Raw genomic sequence first — 24,353 nt, 5'->3', positions numbered from 1 at the left:
CAAGCAAGAGGAGCCGTTGCACCTCCTGAATAAGGAGTTGCTCATGAGAAGGGTCCTTGAAGAGGGATGGGGAAGGTGGTGGAAGGGTAGAGAATTGGAGTGAATATCCCCTCGCTACCATGCGGAGTACCCAGTGGTCCAGTGTAATACGGGCCCACTCATGGTAGAAAGGGGATAGACAGGACGAAAAGGTAAGGCAGAGTGCCTGTTTTGAGCCTGATGAGGGTTTAGATTGGCCAGAGGAGGGGTGAGGTCTCTTCCTTGAGTTCCTATTCCTCCTGCACTACCTGTCTGGCCTACCATGAGGTTGATAATTCCTCGGTGGGGCAGGGGAACCGGGGTCTGAAGTACTTCCACTGATTGGCAGGGGTGTGGAGGACCATGGACTTCAAGGTGGCTGGAGAGTCCTTGAGGCTGTGCAGATGAGAGAGTCAGTCTTCTCTGAAAAGAAAACTGACCCTCGAAGGGATATCCTGAATTGTCTGCTGCATCTCATATGGTAGGCCTCAGACCTGCATCCAGGAACTCCTTCTCATAGTCACCCCTGAAGCCATGGTGCGAGAGGCTGCATCCGCGGCCATCTCCAGGGGCGGGAAAGCAATTTGCCATCCTTGACAAGTGTGGAAAAGTCTGAACGAAAGTCTGTAGGCAGGAGCTCTGAACTTTTCCACTGCGCCACAGGTATTATAGTTGTATCTGCTAACCACCGCCTGATGGTTAGCAATATGAAGATGCAACCACCCATAGAGTATATTTTTCTCCCAAAGAGGTAGTTTTTTTGGCCTCAGTTCTTGACAGAGGAGCCCTGGTGCTTGCGCTGGTTAGCTGCGTCCACTATCAGTGAGTCCGGGAGAAGGGTGAGGGTGTGTATACAAATGTTCGTACCTTTGAGAGAGAACAAAGTACCTCTGCTTGTACCTTTTCATGGTCAGTGGCAATGAGGATGGGGTCTGCCACAGTCTTAATGGCATCGCTGATCATTTTGATAATCAGCGCAATAGAGAATGGCTGAGGAGAGAAGAGGATATCGACCACTGGGTCTGCTTCCTAGACCACCTCCTCCGTTTTGATATTAAGGTTCTGGGCCACCTGTCTCAGAAGCTGCTGAAAGACTTTACTGTCCTCTAAGGCTGGAGCAGTCAAGGAACCCACCACCACCTCATCTGGCAACGAGAAGGAAGAGATGGTGGCTGGTACCGGAGCCTGTCCCTGCCTTTGGCCCCCCTAGGGGCAAGGAGAACCGGTACTGTGGCTGGTGCCTCCAACATCAGCCAGCTTAGTGATCGGTGTTGAGGGTGGTGCAGCAACCCACACCCCCGTCATCAGTGGCACAATCAATCAGTGCTGCAGTCGATGTTGAAGCAGAGACAGTCGATGTTGGCGGATGGGTCCCTGCCGGGATGACCAGTGAGGAGGGCTCATGCGGCTGCGCAAAAGAAGCTGAGGCCACCAATGTCAATCTGGAACTCTGGCTCTGGTGATAGGCCCAGGGTGTCCAGAAGGGCCATTGAAGGGCCTGCCATTGGCTCAGCCATGGCGCCAGGTATGGTTGTCAGTTGCAGTGGGAGTGGGATCTTCTGCTCCTACTAGAGTGCAACGCCTCCGCTTCTGACTCAGAAGTCTGACTGCGAGGACCAGGGAGGAGTGGAGCCCCTTGATGCTGGAGAGCCGTGCCAACTGAGGGACTGGAGTGGCTCCCCCACATGGGTTGCCAGTGCCGCAGGCCAATGCAACGGAGATGGTGGTCTTATGGCCGACATCGCTGATTTGCCCACAGAATGTACGGTGCCCATAACTGGTGCCAGTAACCTCACCTGCCTAGGAGGTGAAGGTGGCGCTGTGCCAAAAGTCCGCTGCCACCTCGAACGCCACTGGTGTGGAGGGGAGCTAGAGGTCCTTATGGTGGTGGACCGGTGAGTGGTGTGGGCTGGACTCAACTGGACTCATCCTGGGGCAGGAGTTGATGGAATCCCCACCAAATGGGTACCAGATGGGGGCTTGCTAGCCAACTGGTCTTTAGACCAGGTTGGGAAGTGCCCTCTGTCAGCCTTTCCTTTTGAGGGGCACTAGGGAGTGGGACCTGTGGGCATAGCCGTGACAGTGCCAAGGATTTTCTAGCAGAGTCCTTCCTCGGGACCGGCTCACATTGACAGTGCCAGAGCTAGAGGGAAAAAAAAAATCTTCTGGCTGTCGTGCATGCAGCGTGTGGATACCTGACTGGAATTGACATGAACAAGCACTCTAAGAAGAACTAAAGACTGCAAGCTGTTTGGGGCAAGGGCATTCTTGTTTGGTGTCTGTTTGGTGCTTAGCACAAGGGGGTCCTGGTCCTGACTGGGGCTTCTAGTCACAATGGTAATATAAATTAACTGTTAGATTTTATTGAAACTTGAGCATGTACAGCTCCATTTGATTCAAAGGAGTTATGGCATATCCCCCTCTGAGAGTAACAGGCTGTTCTCCTGAATGAAGATTAGATTACTAAACAATTAAATAAAAGCAGACCCAAAAAGGTACTGTCTTGGTTACTGATGAAGGCTGTTGGATGGGCTCATGTTTTATCTAGAGAAAGAGCAAGGATTAAAAAGGAAAATTCTGAAGATTTTCAGCAAAGCTAGAGGCTAGATCCTAGAACTAGAAGAGTCTTAAGTTATCACCTTGTATTGTTCTTCAGTACGGTAATCTGGCCACTGTCAGACAGAAATAAGCAATGATTAAAAGACGTCACTACTAAAAATTGTACACATTAACTTGAGACAAATCTTAGCAGCCTTTCAAACTTGTCACACCACTGGCAACCACCATCAGCCAGGAAGGCATTTATTGTTTTAATGTTAGGTAACTGAATGTGTGTCACGTTAGATGTTCATAATTATACAAATAAGTCTTGACTAAGTAACTTTTAATACGATATTTAGTTATTTTCTCTAGATTTGGCATTCTGGTAAAGCTTAATCTTTAGTTAAGGCTACAATCTTTATTGCACAGCCCTCCTTTAAACTTTCACAGAATATTTTACTAAAATTGCTATCAAAAGATCTTGGTATCCTCACTGACAATATTTAGAAATATATCAGTATCCTTTCTCCTTCATTAACCAACTATGGGTCCATTAGGCAGCCCAAACTTGAACTGCCTCCTACTATGTGAAGTTCATTCCATTTTTTAATCAAGTGGCTGGTTACCCATTTCATCCCTTACTGTCCATATCTGATGGAAGATAGTAAGTTTAGAAGTTGAAATAGCTGACAGTCATAGGGAATGCCTCATCAGCAGTGATAAATTGACAGGCAGTTAAGAGCAGCCAAAACACCTCAATGGAGTAGATATACACCACCTCTAGGCATGACAGATCTTATATAATTTTAAGGCTAGTGCATGAATAGACTCAAGACTACTCAGGTAGGAGACTTGGCCCCTTCCCCTTACCCAGTGAGTTTGAGCTGACCTCAAGCTTGAAAATCTAGAGCAGTGATTCTTAACCAGGGGTATGTGCATCTCTGGGGGTACATCAACTCATCTAGATATTTGCCTAGTTTTACAACAGGTTACATAAAAAGCACTAGCAAAGTCAGTACCAACTAAAATTTCATACAGACAATGACTAGTTTATACTATTCTATATACTATACACTGGAAAGTATATTATATTTATATTCCAATCAATTTATTTCATGGTAAACATGAGAAACCAAGCCATTTTTCAGTATTAGTGTGCTGTAACACTTGTGTACTTTTAAATCTGATTTTGTACACAAGTAGTTGAGGTGAAATTGGGGTACACAAGACAAAAAATCAGACTCCTGAAAGGGGTACAGTAGTCTGGAAAGGTTGAGAACCACTGGTCTAGAGTACTTAAACAAAAAAAGATATTCATACAATGCCATAGACAGCAACTTAACTCCATGGTTGAGAACAGCAGTCTGGCAGACAACTGATGCAAAGAATGTAGCAGGACTATGGAGATGGAAATGTGTGTCAAGGACAGCTTTTCAGGGTATGCCAATACACCCTCAACTCCTTCAAAAAAAGGGCCATGGATTGGTTCTCTTTATGCTGTTTTTTTCTTTTGTTTTATCAAACTCCATCCATCTACAATACAGTATTAGCAAGACTGACTCAGTCTTTCATTCTTCGAACTGGTGGTTCTACCGTATCTAAGTGTGTCAGATCTGAAGTTCAGACAGTTACTGTCCAAAAGTGAAGTAAATGGAGATGGCTTACTCTATTTGGACTTGGCACATTATACAAGTCCTTGAATTCACAAAAGCAGTTTTGTAGGTGTTAAAGTTTTAGATTCAAGAAATTCTAACTCTTGATTTGGCTTCTCTTCAAATATTTAAAGTGGCTTACTTGAGTGTCTCCTCTCAGTGGGACAATATGCCTTATCCCTCTCTTAGGCCTTCCCCATCCTATACCACAGCAACATTTCTTCCAAATAAGAATGTCTAGATGAAATTTCCTTTGGTGTCCAGAGTTACACCAACCAGATGAGTAAGGAGAGATGCAAACTCCTACAGAGGCAGGAGTGTGCCAGCTACCAATACTACTGACTTTCCTCCCTTCACTTCCCGTCCATAGTCCAACAAGTCAGGTTTACCTGACCACTCCCTATTTAAGGATCTTTAATTCAACCTTATGGTCCAGGGAATCAGCATTTCATGGTATGCCAATTCAAAACTAATATATTAGGTATCTTAAGCACAAACAGTGCAATAAAATAGTTTGCCGCTCTAAACATATTAACCTTATTCAAATTAAGACTTCAGGTTACAGATCTTAGAGTTAAAGTTCTCACCTGCCTTTATTCTCTTTTCCTTTTATTTTGTTTTCTTGGCCTTTGCCTCCAGTAGGATCCCACTCAACATAAGAATCTTCAACTTTCAGGTTCAGATGAGATGATGTATTGTCCAAATTGAAGACAAGTGCTGGTCAAGACAAGATTTCCAAGAGTAAAAAGACAGGGATTATCTCCCCATGCTGTCTATTTAAGAAAAAAAATTTAGGAGTTGTAGACAACAATGCACTATAAAGTCAAGTAATTATAATTAAGACTCGTTTTTGTCATAGAGCTCATGGAAGTCACAGATTCTGTGACCTCTGACTTCTGCAGCAGCCTGGTGTGGCTGGCCCGGGAGCTGCTTGCGCAGCTTGGGTAGCCCTTGGGCCCGTTGCATTGGCTGTTACTGGGGCAGTCTCGGAGTTGGGGAGGGCCTCAGGGCTGGGATGCAGGGTGGTGCTTACCTGGGGGGGAAGCTCCCCAGAAGGGCAACAGGAACTGCCCTCCCTCAGCTCCTAGGTCCACAAGCTGCCTCTACCTGCAGACACTGCCCCTGCAGCTCCCATTGGCTGCAGTTCCCAGCCAACGGGAGCTGCAGAACTGAGGCTTGGAGCGGAGAGGAGGCAGCACATGGAGTTAGGGTCACTGCTTCCCAGGAGCTGGGAAGAGAGCCTGCCCCAGCCGCCTCGCCCCCCTCTTCCCCGTGGCAACCTCTGCCCTCCAACCCCCCCAAGTTTTAGTCAGGGGTATATAGTAAAATTCATGTACAGGTCACAGGCCATGAATTTGTTTCCTGCCCATGACTTTTACTAAAAACACCCATGACTAAAATGTAATGTTAATTATAGTTGGTCTGACTTTTTTTTTTTTTTTTTTAACTATAAAAAAGTGAAATCCAGCCAGTCCAACTGTAGTCTCCAGACCATACCACACAGAACATGTTCAAATCAGAGTCTCAGCAATTAAAATTTTAGTATTAAATCAGAGACACTTCCTACTAGTTGCAACCTACGCTAAGATTTATAGTTTGAGAGATGGTGACAAAAAACTAAGCCCATCTTCTGCTCTCCATATCACTGTCTTCTGCAAGCTATTTCTATGATGATGTAACTGTCATAACCTGTTGATTACAATAAAGCTGAAGGAACAGCAAATGTATATGGACAGTCAAACCACAAAATGACCTGCAGAGATTAAAGCAGGCATTAGGATGCAAGCAACTAATGAAGATTCAGTAGTAATTAGTGTCAAATCCTTCACCCAGGGAAAGAAAAAAAAAGACAGCACAAAGTAGAGTAGACATGCCAACCACCAGCAGCCATCATTTTAGAGAGCTGATTTTCACCTCTCCTCTGAATACTGTCCTGCTATTACAAAGTACTATATTTACTGCAGGGAGAAGTGTTTAAGATCAAGAGGTCCACAATTCATAAGCCTGAACTACTGCAGTATGCAGATTGAGATCAGAGGTCCATCATACCCAATATAAAACCAAGATAAAAAAATTATGCTAGCACTTTGAATCCATCTCACTGGAATTTGTTATTTAAGCAAGTTCCATCTTTGTTATTGCTGACTAAGCAAAATAATTGAGCCTCTTGGGAGTTATGCTCTGAAGCTGAAGCAAGGAGCCTGCCTAATAGTGACTGCCATATTAATAGGTTTTAATTAGAATACATTAGAGACTTCCATTTTGCATTTCAATATGCCTCTTTTTTAAATAATTGCTTTAAGAGTGGAGACTGCAGCAGTGGTCAACTTAAAGACAGTACAATACATTTCAAATGCAGCTGTCCATCATGAAGCAGCACTTACCAGAAGCTAAGTGGAATTAGCCAATTTTTCTAAAATTTATTAGCCCCGCCACCCCCCTCCCTTCCAGGATATCCACTGTGTTGCAGCAAATTCTTATAAAGATTATTACTATCATATCTGATTAAGTCCTAAAATAAAGAAGAAATTTTCAGATGTTTCTCTTGAAGTTTATATAGTAGTAGTGAAACAGCCCTTTATATAGATTATCTAAGGCAATAAGTGAGATACTGCTTTAAGAGCATAGGCTCATGATCCATCAGTGATCTCTGGGATTTGGTGTAGTTTCCAAAAAATGTTTAGGAAGCACAAGCAGATACAGCTAGTTTCTTTTTGAATGCAGATCATATTTTAAGGCATTGTTTTTATTGTCGGACCTCAATTTAATTCTTAAGTGTGACAAACAAAGTGAAAAGTTGGTAAGCCAGCCAAAACGTCAAACTAGAACACCCATCAGTTTGATCTTTTTGGTTTTCAAGTCAGTCTAACAGAATGAAAACAATCTACTTGGTCATCTTTTTTTAAGATCTCCTCAGTATAAAAACCAAGCACCTTAATTACATCTATGAAGTTCCTGAAAAAAGGTACTTTGAAGCTCTTCTTCTCTACGAAACATTGTAGGTCTAGCAATAAATTCCTTGAAGTTTCCAGAAAGAGCTATATTTAAGTAGACTGGAGGCTGTGACAAACCATCAAAGACACCCGACAATACACACATATGCAATTTAAAAAGTTAAATCTTCAATGTCAACTGTAAGTGACAAACTGTAGTCCGGAAAAACTGACAGCACAATATTGGAATTGAAGATTGATTTTTAAAAATTGAAAGGGAAAAAACCCATGACTTTCCTGAAAGGCCATATGGCTCCAGAAATATTTTAAAATGACAGGGTCAGAGGTGACAGCTTAGTGACCTAGGTTTAAGCTTAAAATCCCTCATCTCTCTGGAACCGGAGTTTCAAATCCTCTGACTTAGCCTTTTTTCCAAAGCAGATAACTGAACCCACATTAGTGTCCCTTCAGAACAGGAACCTTGTCGATTCTGCATGGACATTAGATATCTAATTGCCCTTTTTGTAAGGGTGTGGCAGTGGTGGCTCTGGTCCAGAAAAGCTGCCCTCTCGTTAATATTGTGCACTGTCTTGTTTGTTGCTGTCCTACAACCCAAAAATAGTAGTGATGTTCTGAAGTTGTGTTGAGACATTCTGCTCAGACAGACAGACTACCACCAACCATATCCCAACACCATAAGCATCACGTGGTGCTCTGAAGAGCAGTAAGTTACTCATCCTGTTGATCTAGATTATGTTCAGAATATAGCCATTAAAAGGCAGAAACAAGAGAAAGATCTCAAATTTCAGTATGTGTGTTTTTGATGGGATATACTATATATAAAGTACACTTTCAACTATGATGGATGTTTATTCACTTTTCAAAATAAAGTGTGGGGTTTTATGCTGTATCTCAAATGACAACCCCCTCACCCCCAACTTTGCTCATTTTACAATGGCTGCATATCTTTAAGTTTACAGGTGCCATCCCTGCAGACTGAACCTGGGATTTGAAAGTCCAGCTGTGTTTACTGGGTCACAGATCAGTAGTCATTCTGCATTTAGAACTTAGCACTTCAGAGGAAACAGCTAACAACTGTTGGTAAAGCACAAGTCACAAGAATCTGCTTACTCTTATAGCAAAAGAAAAATACTATACAGCTATTTTGCCACCAAGCCAAGCAGATATAACTCTGAATCCACAAAGCAATCTTCAGACTGAAAAAAGGTTTCACTTACAAAAACAGTCACTGACCACATCTTAATAAGGAAAATATTGTGTATATACACTCAGCAACTTATTTGCCATCTAAAAAATTTATAGCTTACAGATTAGTATCCAGTATTGAGTGACTATGTGCAATGCTCGGATTTAAAGCATAATAAACATACCTGCTTTCTAAGCTACCTTTCAGTGGTCATGTACTTACTCAAGACAGCTTCACTTGGGAAGTGCTATAGGCTATATGGGTATTCTTTGCTATTCTCAGAGGATTTCTGCAGTTCAAGTTGTTCACTATACAGATCCACAAGACTGCCGCTTCAGATATCCCTGCCCTCCCCTCCCACAGCAATCCTCAAATGTTAATAGGCTGTCACCTACTGTTCAAGTTATGTGAACACATATAGTGCCAAGGTGCTCAGGAGCATTCCGTCAAGCTCTGCCCTCACATCAAGCAGCTCCAGATAATAGCAAAATCTTTCCCCAGAAAAGTTAAACTGCAACAACCAACACTTCAGAAACCTGACCAGCAGTTTCAGTAGACAATCTCAGACACTGGAGCCAGGAATGGTTACATACCTACAGAGATTTTTCAGCTTCTAGTAGAGCTAGGTGTTTATGTACAGTAGAGTCATAGGACAAGGCAGCCTAACTTAATCCTTTTCCATGTAGGCTCATTAACAGATGACATTTGAATTTCATCCCACAAACCTCAGACCCAAGTTTTCATTGCCTCTATCTCTGCTGCCATTAGACTGACTGGCTAGAGAGTGCTGAATTCTCCTCAGTGTTTACAATATTGTTTTCTACACATTCATGCAAGGCTGCCATGTCATTTTACCTTTAGTCTCCAAAGTTACTGGATCAGAGTATTCCCCTGCCACAGCCTTGTTGCAAGCTCTTACCCGAAAGTTCATATATTTTGAATCAAACTTCAGTCCTGAAAAAAAATTGTGAAACACTTAAAAAGTTTGTCATAATGATAGTGATTGGTTCCATATAGTCTAGATTAAGAAAATAAGAAGAAAGTTTATTTAGTATAGAATGAGGAGGACTGGTAGCTAAAAACAAGGTGACCCAGGTCTCTATAGGAAGGCCCTGTAACTGACCAGTTATCTGGAGGCTACATTCATTTACTGAGTAACATTTGTGTTTGTAATAAGGATGCCCCTTCAACAGCAAGTGTTTTGTATAGTTGAGCATTCTATGTTTGCAGTGTTGTTGTAGCCATGTTGGTCCCAGATATGAACAGCAGCTTGGTGTAAGCTCAAAAGCTTGTCTTTCACCAAGAGAAGTGATCTCACCCACCTTGTCTCTAATAGGATTCTGTTACATACAAAAAAAAAAACCCCAGTGTTTGTTCAGAGTCACCTCAAGGGCAGAAGACTTTTTAAGAAGGTAACCGAGCAATCTTTACCAGATAATGTATATTCAGTGCCCTTGATATAGTCTATCAGCTCCCAGCATGTTTCATCTTTTACTCGAGGAAGACCATCAAAATTAGTTTTCCTATATTCCAATACAAAATGATCAATTTTGTTGTCTTCTTCTGGCATTCTCCATACTATCGTTACAGTGTTGTCAGCTACCAGACACTCTACTGGGTCTATCTCTGGAGCTTTGGGGACTGCAAAAGAAAAACAAAACAAAAGAACATTAGAGTATGGATGAAAAAAAGTGTTTGCCACCCCAGTGTTGCAGTCTGTTCCTTTGGATCCACACAAGAGAATCAGAAATTGCCTTTGGTTCAGTAGCACTCATTCCTTTCAGGGACTTTACTCAAGTATCTACAAATTGGAACTTAAATAGAATATCAGGCTATTGCTCTTTAATACGCTGCCTGTTAAGTGAATATATTAAACACAAAATTAGCATTTTACTAACAAATATGCATTAGCTCTAGGATTAACTTCTACCATTATTGTCTGTTTTTCTGATAGTACAGGTCAGCCTGACCTCCTTGTATAAACAGTAACAAGCAAACAGAGCTGGGGCGGACTGGCAATCGTGGTTCCATTGTTGGAATAAGCAAGTAGGAAGAACATTTTAAAGAGGTTAAATTGTCTTAAGCTCTTTCAGACAAATCTTTTTACAGAGCACTCAGAGCTAGAGCCCTGATATAGGATCATGCAGCAAGAGCATGCTTCCATCACTTTAAAAAAAGGTTGGTTTATAATATTTGGATACAAGCATCACTACATAGATTTACAACATAACATTTCCAGAGAAAACAAGGCAGATACAGTGACCTGAACACAAAGCATTTACTAATGAGTAAATTTAATGTATGTATATCTATCTATCTCTATCTCAAGATGGTCAACTTGTATCAAAACATCATTAGTAGACTTGTGTTTTTATGGTTTATTTTCTGTAGTGTATTTTCTAGCAAAATCCAAACAAAAGGATAAAAGCTAAAAAGCAAACTAGCTTCTCACCGCCAGGTCACTGAGGAAAGTATGTTAAGGTTTACTCAAATTACTGTGTTTTTATTTTGTTACCCTCCAAATCCTCTAATCTCTCTGAAATCAGTAGACTAAGTTGACATAAGATGATCTCAGGTACTTCAAGTACCATATTAAAAAAATTCAACTTTCTTTACTAAGTCCTACCGCATTCAGTTTTGGATTACCCTTACACTAGAAACGAAACTCACTTCTTGCTCCCAGTGTGATACCGGGTCATATTGCAGAACCTCGGCATCTCATGACACCAGCTACCCAAGAAACGCATCCGGGCACATTCTACAATTTGAACCAATTTCACTACATTTCTGTTTCCCATCTACATCCCCAAATATTAACATCCGAGGCGCACATCATGCATGAAGCAGGAAAGAGGCAGCATCAGAAAATGGATGCATGACAGATAGTAATATACTAATGGATAGCAGACAAAGTAGGATTTAACACAAACCACACCTTAATCAAATGGAATTTCATAGGTTTCTTTCTGAACATAAAACAATGCACAAAGCAAGCAGAAAAGGTAAGTAGCCAATTACAGCTGGAACCCATGACCAAAACCTTATTTCATCAGTAAGCTGAAATCAAGAACTTTAGGAGTCAAATTTACATTGACAGGAAAGGAAAGTAGTATCCATGTGTTTCTTGTTCAAGAATCTGTTTTTGCCTTTAAGAAAAAACATTCTCTACCTAATACTCAAACAACTTCTGCAGTTTTCAAAGGGGTCCTGAAAAGAGTTTTTGAAGTATGCTTGCTCACAACCCATGAGATATTTTATTCCCCTGAGGCCTGCCACTTTGAAGCAAGCTATTCCTCTGACAAGTCACATAAAAATGCATTAATGGAGTTTCATATTTAGGCCTCTTTCTGCGGAAGTACATTCTATTTACAGAAAGTGATTTTCCCCCACTCAACGATCAGCCCTGTAAATAGTTTGAGTTCTGATTCAAGCTGCTTCTTTCCATGTCATGAACCACCAATAGACATTCTCCAGTTTAACTTAGACCTGCAATTAAATCTTGAAGATCTATGGTCTTCAAATTGAGAGACTTAAGTTACACCTGCAACACTGCTGCTTTCGCTGAGTTTTCACACATGTAGCCAATTGAAACTTGGTAAGCAGTTCTGTTGATGCACAGGATGCAGTAGAAATTTTTAGTTAAAATTGAGCTATCAGCTCTGCAGAGTGAGGATGACTACCAAGCAGTAAGAACTGTCATTCAAGCCAGCAAATACAGGGTTAGGATTTCTCCCCTTCATACAAAAACCTCACTGGGTTTTGTTAAATGAAACCCTATGCATAAAAATGACTTAAGTGTATTTCATCCTCAGAGGGCACATTGACCAAAATGAACAGGTTGCAAATTCAGGCAAGACCACCAACAAGTATTCAGTCTACTAATTAGAATCGGACCTCAGATCCCAATACTTTCCCAACTTGTTTGGTCTGGAAATAGGTGTGCTGAAAAAAGCAGTCTGAAAGCATTAGCACCATGTGTGGTCACACTGGCCTGGCTGGGGACACATCCTGGTCACTTGAAAGTTCAACTTCCCTGATGTGTTTAATTCTACCTACTACCATGCTCCTCTCCAGTCATCACTGGATACCTATTACCCTCTAGGTTCTAGGTAGAAAAACTGCAAAAGCATCTGCAGTTAAGCATAAGAACTTTTATATTAATTCTTTTTCAGCTTTTGAAGATGCTGAAGTTAGAAGCCCAATGTTTTTAATATCAAAAGGCATTTAACTTATATTCATGTAAATACTTCATAGTGACAAACATTCAGTACCATTAGGTTGGTTTTGATTTCTAACAGGAAGTTTTCCCCATCTGAATACACAACAGTAGCACATTTACCAAGTAAGGTGGTACCATTTTCTGTCACTTTTTAGAGCTGAACACTTGGTTATTTAATCACTATGCTGGTCTCCGGTTCAGTGTGCTTGTTCCATATATCCCAAATGAAGGTCAGTCATAGGGACAGACACCACCACTGAAGAGAGACAAAATTTATTAAACCTCTTCATCACTGAAGCAAACAATTTTTTTGCTGATATAGTAGTACAGCTTAAATTGCAACATGCTTAAACAGCAATGCACACTTCAGTAGAAGAGTGCAAGTTATAATTCAATGATCCCAGCAGGTGTGTCATGAAGTGCATGAAACATGTGAGAGTGGTAAAAAGAATTATCTAAAATTTCAATTTGCACTGAAGATCAGCAGACATATCAGAGAAATCTTTGAAAAGCTTAAAGTCTTGCTTTTATTGTACAGTTTCTCTTTATGCAAATGGAACCCTAGTCAGAGCATGGGGAGGGGAGGGAGAAGATATCAAGCATTCTTAAAACTACAATACCCACCTGCTGAAGTGAAAAAACAGATTGACAGAGCCAGAAGAGTACCCAGAAGCCACTTACTACAGGACAGGCCCAACCAAGAAAATAACAGAACGCCACTAGCTGTCACCTTCAGCCCCCAACTAAAACCTCTCCAGCGCATCAATGATCTACAACCTATCCTGAAAGATGATCCCTCACTCTCACAGATCTTGGGAGACAGGCCAGTCCTCGCTTACAGACAGCCTCCAAACCTGAAGCAAATACTCACCAGCAACCGCACACCATACAACAGAAACACTAACCCAGGAACCTATCCTTGCAACAAAGCCCGATGCCAGCTCTGTCCACATATTTATTCAAGTGACACCATCATAGGACCTAACCACATCAGCCACGCCATCAGGGGCTTGTTCACCTGCACATCTACCAATGTGATATATGCCATCATGTGCCAGCAATGCCCCTCTGCCATGTGCATTGGCCAAACCGGACAGTCCCTACGCAAAAGAATAAATGGACACAAATCTGACATCAGGAATCATAACATTCAAAAACCAGCAGGAGAACACTTCAACCTCTCTAACCACTCAGTGACAGACTTGAAGGTGGCAATTTTGCAACAAAAAAAACTTCAAAAACAGACTCCAAAGAGAGACTGCTGAACTCAAATTAATATGCAAACTAGATACAATTAACTTAAGTTTAAACAGAGACTGGGAATGGTTGGGTCATTACACTAATTGAATCTATTTCCCCATGTTAAGTTCTCCTCACATCTTCTATGGGTCATCTCGATTATAACTTCAAAAGGTTTTATTTCCTCCTGCTGCTGATAGCTCATCTCAACTGATTGGCCTCTTAGTTGGTATGGGTTCTCTGTATGTATAAATATCTTCTGTCTGTGTGTTCCATTCTATGCATCCGAAGAAGTGAGCTGTAGCCCATGAAAGCTCATGCTAAAATAAATTTGTTAGTCTCTAAGGTGCCACAAGTACTCCTGTTCTTTTTGCGGATACAGACTAACACAGCTGCTACTCTGAAAACAAAGAAGGTTTGTAAGCAGTAGCTTTGCTAGCAGGGTTTAGGGGAAGCAGCTGCTTCCCCTCAGAATGTTTTCAAAAAGTTGCGCCTGCCGGGCCGGCGCTGGTGGCAGCACGGCTGGAGGAGCCGTGTTGGGGTGGCAGGCGCAGAAGTGGTGCCTGCCGGCCGGCGCTAACAGGCAAGCCGGAGGAGCTGTGGGGGGACAGCAGGCGCAGCCGGAGGAGCGAGGGGGTCAGCTCCTCAGCTCAGGGCTCGGCGGCCAAGAGCTCCCCGCCCCCTTGCTAATGTGGCGGGCAGGACGAGGCGAAAGGGCCCCTGTGCCTTTAAGGCCGCCTGGCTGGCAAGCCCCACATGGAGCGCGCCAGGAGCAGGCCGGGGACAGGCGGTGGCGCAGGACTGAAGGTGAGCGGGGGGGGGGGTCTGGTGCCTTGCACTGGGGGGTCCAGGTGGGGGGCTCCCCGGGGCTGGGCCCACAGGGCAGGGGCGCAGGCCGTGCTGTCTGGATGGGGGGGGGGGGCTGGCATGGCACAGGAGCCTGGAACGGCGGGGGATACCTGCAGAGCATGCTGGGCAGGAGAGACTCTCCCGGGACTGCGGGGGGCGGGGGGGACGGAAGGAGTCGGGGGCGTGGCCACAGGAGCCAAGGGAGGGTGCCTTTTTTATGTTTGCTCCCCCTACACTTAAAACCCGGCTACGCCACTGTTTGTGAGTGCACAAAATACTCACTCCAGCTCAGTTCTCATAACATGAAATGCAGGTAGCATTAAGCCAGAGAGTTGCACATTCATAACTTGCCAAGAGGCGGCACCCTCCACTTTGTTTATTAGCCTTCCCAGCAGAAGCAGAAAGTAGTTTTCAGTCTACATACCTATCTCATGCAGCCAGCCTCCCAAGCATGGTATGTTGAAGAGTTACTGAACATTTTTAAATAGCACAACTTAAGTGTAAATGCTTTTCACTTCTCACAAGGGTTATTTGAATAGAACACAGGACAAGTTGTAGTCATTAAACCTGATGTTCCAGCAGGGCACGTGGTTTACAAAACATTTGGGAATTGCTGTGTAAATTGTATAGGGATTGAGAACAAAGGTTTAAGAAAGTGGTAAGTGAAGAGTCTTAAAGAATCACAAAAACAATTCTAACTGGTTTAAAGAGAAATATAGTAGTATTTGGAGAGAAGATTATAGAAGTCAGCCAGCAACAGGTTAAGAGTTTGAAAGAAATACTAAGACATCTATCATTCAGAGGCCATGCCAGCAATTTTTGAAGCACCTACCACTACCCATTATTCTTGGCCAGATAGAAAGATGAGATTCTTTCATGTGTTAACTTTTAGAAGTTGTACGGTACTCCAGTACCATTGTGATATGCATTATATAAATGCCTAGATATCACTGCCTCACCAAGTTTGGGATTTCAAACTGTCTGAATCAACACCCAATAAGTTTTGCCTGCAAGAATCTGTGCTGCTATACTTAGCGACAGAGCTCTGTACCAAACAATTACAAGCTATCCACTAGATATACAAGTTATCCACTAGAAAGAAGGGGAAAAAAAATCCAGTGATGGCATTTAAGTATGGAAAGATCAACTGTAAGGCTAAGTGCTGGATTATCTTGCATGAGCAAGTATGTAGCTAACCAAAAATATGTTGAAACTGGCTGCATAACAAGGGTTAACTGAAAATTTTTCCAGTTTAAGGAATGTAATTTTTTTTGAGGGCTTTAGTACCTGCAAATGTTTTCACTCACAGCACTGGTCACTCAAGTCCTCCATTTGTCACCCCACATAACAAGTACAGTATAGAAGCAGCATTTCCAAGCTTCCTCCCTTATCTAGAAAGGGTAAGAGGATAACTGAGTTGCCATTTTCATCCAGAGTCTAAGGACTGAATGGTAATTTCAGCACAGCTCATCATAAGTTGCCAGTTAAGCATCATGATAGTGATTTGAGACAAACACTAAGCACAGGACCAAGATTACCTCCACATCATACAGTGAAAGTGACCATGACTGCCAGCAGGAGGCTTAATAGCTCTAGAAACAGTGCTGAGGTTATTAATTCCCACACCAAAGGAAAGGCTTCCTTGAGTTGGAGCTCAGACTAAGTATCAGCAATTTAAAGTTTAGTGGACTGTTGCCTTTGAGAACCTAACATCTAATCCAGGAAATTCAAAGATTAGATCATATTTTGAAAGGAAGTCAAAGGAACTCAAACACTCTTGCCTCTGCACTTATATCCCTGGCACCTTGTGAACTGCATGAAGTAGTAACATATTCACAAGCTGAGTCTTGTTTGACACGTTAAATACTTGATACCTTGCCAGTGCATGTATGATCTTAGGCAATTACCTATGATGGCAAAGGAACAAGTACAGAGCAAAGAACAAGTTATAGTCCCACCTTTGTTGACTGGCCCTACTATTGTATAGAGGTCTATATGTGTGCTACCACCTTTATGAAATAGATTATATATATCTTGACAAATATCAGATCTATAAAGCTTTAGTAAATGTTAAAGAAACTGCTTAAGGTAGCTGAAAAAAATCCACATATTAAATTGCATGAATTAAACTATTGTTTATCCCAGATATCTTATAGTATAAACATTCAATTCACTATAGGACTTAATTTTACCTGGCAAAAACTTTAAGGCCTGGAGCATCTGCCTTTCCTGAGAGAAGTCCACCATCAAATGAGTCATGTTATCACTGACCTTTGGTTTCAAAGAAATGCGGAATGCTGAAGCCATTGTGACTCTACAGGAAAGAAAGGCTTATTAGGAAAATGTGGTTCGTATTTTGGAAATTCTATACTCAGGAAGTTAACTTTTGAGGTGTCAAAACCATGCGATTCTTTATAATTCACTTCAGAAGTTGCTACAAGTTTGAGTGCGCTGTTCTTCCCTTATATATGAAAAATCAGCTCCCACATTTTAAAATGGTGTTAACCAGTTTTCTGAAGTTTAAGTTACAAGAAGTGTTTCACTGTTTTGAGAATCTCAAAAGATCTGGTGTCAGTTACAAGTGCCTCCCTCTCACTTGATCTGCGACACTGAGTCCATGTTAGACAACCTAGAAGTTACTAAAAAAGACTTCAGGCCTGATTCTCTCATGCTTTGGGGGTATTCATTTAGACCTGTGCGGACAGAGTAACACTAGCCACTGAAAGTGAAAAATTCTGATTTGGTAGCATTTTACAGCCACTTTGCACAAGCCTAGAATCATAGGACTGGAAGGGACCTCAGGAGGTTATCTTGTCTGGTCTCCTGAACTCATTGCAAGACTAAGTATAATCTAAACCATACCTGGTTTGTCTAACCTGCTCTTAATCTCCAACGATGGAGATGCCACAACCTCCCTAGGCAATTTATTCCAGTGTTTAACAACCCTGACAGAAAGTTTTTCCTGTGACATCCAACCTAAACCACCCTTGCTGCAATTTGAGCTCATTGCTTCTTGTCCTATCCTCAGATGTTAACAATTTTTCTCCCTCCTCCTTTTATGGACTTGAAAGCTTATGTCCCCCTCTCAGTCTTCTCTTCTCCAGAAGAAACAAGCCCAGTTCTCCCCCCCCCCCCAAAAAATCTTCCTTCATAGGTAATATTTTCTAGATCTTTAATCATTTTTGTTGCTCTTCTCTGGACTGTCTCCAGTTTGTCCACATCTTGAAATGTGGTGCTCAGAACTGTACACAATACTCCAGTTGAGGCCTAATCAGCACAGAGGGGAAGAATTACTTCTCATGTCTTGCTTAAAATGCTCCTGCCAATACATCCCAGTATGTTGTTTTCCAGTTTTTGCAACATTACACTGTTGACTCATTTAGCTTGTGATCCATTACAACTCCCAAATCCTTTTCTGCAGTACTCCTTCCTAGGCAGTCATTTCCTATTTTGTATGTGTGCAACTGATTGTTCCTTCCTACATAGAGTACTTTGCATTTGTCCTTATTGAAGTTCATCCTATTTACTTCAGACCATTTCTTCAATTTGTCCACATTTTGAATTTTAATCCTTATCTCCGGAGCACTTGCAACCCCTCCCAGCTTGGTATCGTCCACAAACTTTATAAGTGTGCTCTCTATGCCATTATCTAAATCACTGATGAAGATATTGAACAGAACTGGCCCCAGAACTGATCCCTGTGGGACCATACTTGTATGCCCTTCCAGCTTAACTACTCTCTGGGAATGGTTTCCAACCAGTTATGCACCCATCTTATAGTAATTTCATCTAGGTTGTATTTCCCTAGTTTGTTTATGCAAAGGTCATGGGAGACGCTATCAAAAGCCTTACTAAAGTCAAGATATACTACATCTATTACTTCCCCACCCATCCACAAGGCTGGTTACCCGGTCAAAGAAAGCTATTAGTTTGACATGATTTGTTCTTGACAAATCCATACTGATGTTACTTATCACCTTATTATCCAATAGGTGTCTGCAAAGTGATTGCTTAATTATTTGCTCCATTATCTTTCTGGGTACAGAAGTTAAGCTGACTGTAATCCTCTGGGTTGTCCTTATTTCCTTTCTATAGATGAGCACTATATTTGCCCCTTTTCCAGTCCTCTGGAAGCGCTCTCATCTCCCATGACTTTTTGGAAGAAAAAGAATCACTAATGTCTCAGACTCCTCAGTCAGTTCCTTGAGTATTCTAGGATGTATTTCATCAGGCCCAGGTGACTTGAAGCATGACCAAATGAAAGACAAGGCATTGAAGAATTAAGGCCTTAGTCCGATTCTCAGATTTCAGAAAGTATTAAACCCAACAACATTTAAAGTATCAGCTTATTTGTCCATTATTAGAAATGCTTTAGCTGCCAAACACTGTAGAACACAACCTGTTCCTCAATTACAGAAGACCATTAAAGATTTCACTATAAAGCACCTTAAATCTTCCATTGAAGAAAATTCCAGTTGTCTCTTTAAAATGCAGATTCCCATTTTGAAAATACTGGGCACTACTCTGAAACAAAATCTGTTTTCTGCTGAATCAAACAGGCATGCTTTATTAGCACCACCCTACTCATCTTATTTAGGGGATGAGGAGAGGTTACTTGTATACAAAAATATATATAACTAGTATCATGGTAGAGACTAGAGCATAGACTAGTTAACAGCATTCATGTTCACTCTCAGATCTGACTTCTTAGCTCCAGAAACAGCAGAGACTGATATTGGTATGATAACATCCCCCATTCTACATAAGTGGGGGGGAAGTAGGAAAAGGGAAGTATGTGCCCTCCAGCTAGGTCTTCAACACCACCTTATAATAAAGTTGTACAGCATTACCGTGGAGTACTATCCATCTGTCAAATGCTCTGAAATCAAACTTTCAATCTATCCTATCCTTTAAAAAAAACACGAAACTTAAGAAAAACCAAGTTCTGAAAAGTAGCAACTAATGACATGCTGTTTCAGAAATCAAAAGTTGGACAAAAGAAGCATTTCTACCAAATTCACATCCAGGGATCTGTGACATGAGAGAAGTGGCTGGCAAAAGGATTCTAAAGTGTTTTTGTGAAGGAACAGGAAGGACATCCCCATACCCATGAAAAGAGAGAGTCTTACTGAAACTACAGTTACAATAGTGAGTGAATGAAGCACAAAAAAAGGGTTTTAGCAGTATAGACAGTGAGGGAAGAGTAAGTAGTAACAGATCTTAGAGACTTGATGAAGAAAGCAAACAGTGCAGAGGATGACAGGTTGCCAGGGGGAAAAGGACAATGTAGTTGATACCGAAAAGAGCAGATGCACTGTGGCCATTTAATTTCCCAAAATAGATAAGAGTAGGAATCGAAATTGGAAGATATTCCATTTCAAAAGGTTACTAAATTTTGAGCTATTACAAGATCAATTCCAACTCTGACCCACTCCCCAATAACCTCAGACACCTAGTTAAACAGATTGGTGATTTTTCATAACCTTAATTTTATGTCAACCTTCCTAAACAGTGGAGAGAAATCTGAGAATAAAGTTTCAATTTGATACTTCAGGAATTCATGTTCTTATTATAAAACATTGAGGACAAGAGAACGAAAGACGGAATTTTAAAATTCTAAGCCATCGGTTTTAGACTCCATGAAATTGTTCATGATTGTGATGGCTGTGAAATAATTAGATCTCAGAATCTGACAGGGACCTCTCAATCTTTGAATGAAAGGGATTATACACCCACTCCCGGAGTACTTAAACTGTCTTGTCTTGACCAGATGGTGAAGTGGCCTCAGTTATTCAGGTTCTGAGTCTTTTTACTTCTTGACCTTATCCATTTTTAGACCTCCATTCTTTGTAAGTTTTCTACTTGACTGTCACATCTTCAAAAGCTTCAAAAAACCTAGCATTTCCTGCAGAGAATTTTACAGTTTGCTGGTAATCCTAAAAACTACTAGTTCAAAGTGGCAGTACCCAAGAGTTCCAGGAGTCTTAATAGGATTTACTTTGACAAGCAGCTCAACATCCAATACCAGTAGCCCTATAGCTCACAACTAAGGTCAAGAGTACTTGAGTTTTCCCCATCACCAGCTTTCCAGCGTGCATCACGAGCAACCCCACAGCTATCACTGCTCAGACAATAGACTAAGCCCCAAAAGTGCAACAGCTTGGTTGACATTATTGACAACTCAAGGTTCTGTTAGTTACAAATTGTCCAAGCAGAAACTCCCCATAACTACAACCTAGTTGTGAAACTTCTGCATGTCTGGCCAACACAGCCAGCTGTCTAGGGATTCATTGTTCAAACTGGCTGAAAGCTGCTAGAGTAGCTTCATGAGCTTGGAAGGGATAACAGGAGGCATGCTATTTTTCAAAGAGCTGAAGCACATTAAACAAAACTTCTGCCAGCACCATTCTAAATTTCTTTCTATTAAGGGTTCTCTATTTCTGCTTGGGCTGGGATAGAAAGCTTAGTTTCCCATAGCAATCAACGCAATTTACCTTGGACATGAATTCCAGCATGAAACTAGCATTTTTTCTTTGGCAATTGACTTGTTAGTTCTCATGAAAATGTTTGACTCAGCCAATCTTCTGGGTCAGTGGAAGCAACATATTCTGGAAACTCTTGGAAGGGCTGGTCTTCCATATGCTGTATACAGCTTGTGTCTAAAAGCTTTAAAAGTGCTTCTATTCTCTATGGAAACCCACTGAGATTGTTCAAAATGTGCCCAACAAATTCAGGCAGACTGTCCTGGTCCAGAAGAAAGATGTGCTTACCTTAACATTGTTTCAGCATAAAATACTTGGCAGATTAGAAGTTTTTCACTCTAAAAAGTTGATTTAAGTATACGTTGAAGACTCTTCACATCCAAAGAGAAACCATCTTGGCAAAAGATCACTAACTCAGGCAGTGAACCCACTGGCATCAGCACTGGTGATACCACCAGAGACACATTCATTCTTTGTAAACATTAGAATAACTTAGCTAGAAAAAGATTTTATCTGCAAGGCATCCCCTCACATTCAAAACAGAGCATTAAGCCTGCAGAACTTTAAGTCGGGATCCTATATTTAGGAATTTAAAGGGAAACTGTCAACTTGATAAAAATAGATGTAAAAAACTGTTTTCAAATTTTACACCCACTTGTCTATCCACGTGGTTCTCACCCCACACTTTCTGGGTTACCACCTATTTCTCTCCCCCTGTTGCTGTGTGAAAGACTCTCACAAAAAGAGGAAGACGTTAACCAGCCAGACAGGGGAGAATAGGAAACTGACTATATGGAATGCCATCAAATAATGTATATAATCTTTCAATTGTGATACTCTGATATTACTTACAAGAGTATCAGAAAGAAGTTGACTGTGCCCCTTTAAGGCTGGACTTTTGAGTTCAGTGAAAAGTTAACAATTAAAAAGCAAGAAGTTTTGTAGAAGGTTTTGTACCGTACCTATCTTTGATCTGTCTGGCAGCCTTGGTGCATATCAGGGAGAAGAGAGAGAAGGTAATTAGTGCTTCCATGCAAGTCTCAACTGCAGTAACATGCAAGAAGAGTTAGATTATGAATCCCACAGCTGTGCAGCTCAGATTCAAACACTGAACAATATTTCACCACTTACTTTGATAAGATTTTTCTTTCCACAAGCTTGTGTTAATGCACAATGGTTAGAAATGCTGTAATAAGTCAGGACAGAGCAATCAACTTGAAAAGCCACACCAAACCAACTCCAAATTACTGGGTTTCTTTTCTAGTGCAAGATCAGATATCCAGTTTAATCACTTTAAATTTCTTCCTGCATCCATAATTCCAAATTTAAAAGAAAAAAAAAGTAAAAAGACAGCAGCATTTACTTAGCTTCTGCTCTTTTGAATCAATAGTGCAAAGTACTTGTTTTGTTATCAATGGCATTTATCCATACCATACATTGTCAGGGGCCTAACTTCTTGTGGAAGAGGTATCAGAGGAAAGGAAAAATTCCCTCTGAAAGTTATTGTACTGTTTTGTCAATCCTAGTCTCCTGTAGATTTTCCCCCATGTATTCCTCAAGCTTCAATATATGGACTTGCACAAGTACTCAACTTCCTGCTATTGATTCTGGGTATACTACAATAATAGGGCTTATCTACAGGTATCAAAGTCTTAAGTTTACCATATGAAGACAGGGAGGCCTGGTCACATTTAAGAATAAAAAGGTTATTGGACAAGTTAACAGTGATGAGCTGGGTGGATTCATCCACCCAATAGTCTTTCAGCTAGAGTTTCTAGTTGGTTTGAGGTTGCCTCCAACTCAGATAGTTAATCCTCAAAATAAAACTGAAGGACCACCACCAGAAAGCTTAGGACGTTTCTTTAGACATAAGAGTATTTTATAAATACTAATAGAAAGGTTTTTGTCTCCTTCCATTGGAGAATACTTTTAAATTTTCATATGTCACAGCTGGAAACCTAAACACTGTGCATGTCTGGAAATTTAAGCTACACAGTAACTAACACCAGTCAAGTTTGGTTTTTAGTATATCTGCTTAGAAATACTTTCGAGACATTAGTTTAACAAGAAAGTCCAGTAGTAAGGAAATGATACTACAATATCACACAAGGGTTTCCTTATGGGGATCTTATGTTGACATTCATCTAGTACAATTACAATCAATATGCTATACATAGTTGGACTATTTCAACCTACAAAAAGCAGTAAGGCTGAAATTCACTTCAATTTAGAGTGTCTGCAGAGGACCCACTGAGCAGAGGTGAATTTCACTCTAAATGCCCTTATTTGCTAAATATCCATTGTGTAAAGTATAGTGAAAATAGAGCTGATCAATGACATTCCTCACCAATTTGGTATCGTACTCAAGGGAGGAGATTCTACTTTGGCAACCCTAGTAGGGTCTTATGTAGCAGCTCTTGTTTACAATTCCTAGTAGCTGCGCCTTTAAAAAGTATTAACCAACTTTTTTAAAGGTGGGGGGGGGGGGAAGAGACGACTTTTTGAAACTAAGATCTACTTCTCCTAGAACCAGGATTTAAGGATGTTCCAGGGAAGCCCCAGAATCCATCCTGTCATTTCTCTCATGAAGCAAACATGTAGCTCTCAATCATGCAATTACCCTTCAAAAAAACACCTGAAAGATGCATCAGTGTAGTTTCTGTACTGAAAAGGAAGATGAACATCTCTCGTTTTAGAAATGAGAATTGCTGATCTAATGAGCTTGCTCAGCAGACTATGCTAGGAGATATTTGCAGTTGATCCAATTTTCTTCTCTTGACTACCATGAATGTAGCTTTTAATGCTGTTCATGGTTTTTCCATGTCAATTTCACAGTAAGCAATTTAGATCAAGTTTTTCAGATTGTTTCAAAAATTCACAGAAGCCCAATTCACTATCACTTGTGACAAAAAAAATAAAAATAAAAAAATTCATCCTCAATCATAGTTTAAATGCAGTAGACATGAATAGGACTCAACATCTCCCCCCTCACATTGAGATAGCTGTTCTCAAATTAAGTGATTAACTCTGAAAACAAACGATTCCCTGTACTAAGGGATTTTACATGTTATTGAAAGCTGAATGACTCATTAACTGACTAGCCATACAAAAACAGTGTATTTCGCTCTACCCAGCGAGGAGCATGAGCCAATAACATGTCAAAATAGTGACTTGCATCAATTCACCAGTGTGGCCATAAGGGACATTTAAATT

The 24,353-nt window shown here is 41.1% G+C and overlaps 1 protein-coding gene across 2 annotated transcripts in view; it reads right to left on the bottom strand.

The window, feature by feature from the left end:
- The window catches only part of FSD1L (fibronectin type III and SPRY domain containing 1 like), a 60,980-nt gene that overhangs the window by 17,702 nt on the left and 18,925 nt on the right, over positions 1–24,353 (bottom strand). Inside the window, exons 5-10 of one of the 2 annotated variants that reach the window (XM_039544019.1) lie at positions 22,103–22,125; positions 16,851–16,972; positions 9,783–9,992; positions 9,207–9,305; positions 4,799–4,928; positions 2,658–2,690 (exon numbers count right to left, since the gene is read on the bottom strand). In XM_039544019.1, the coding sequence (XP_039399953.1) occupies positions 2,658–2,690; positions 4,799–4,928; positions 9,207–9,305; positions 9,783–9,992; positions 16,851–16,972; positions 22,103–22,125 (617 nt within the window). The remainder of the gene's footprint in view (positions 1–2,657; positions 2,691–4,798; positions 4,929–9,206; positions 9,306–9,782; positions 9,993–16,850; positions 16,973–22,102; positions 22,126–24,353) is intronic. The other variant, XM_039544020.1, reaches the window with a different exon arrangement.

The sequence above is a fragment of the Mauremys reevesii genome, linkage group 6 (assembly GCF_016161935.1).
Source record: "Mauremys reevesii isolate NIE-2019 linkage group 6, ASM1616193v1, whole genome shotgun sequence".
Lineage (NCBI taxonomy): Eukaryota > Metazoa > Chordata > Testudines > Geoemydidae > Mauremys > Mauremys reevesii.
Note: the sequence above shows the minus strand (reverse complement) of the source record. Positions and strands in the feature narration are given on the sequence as shown.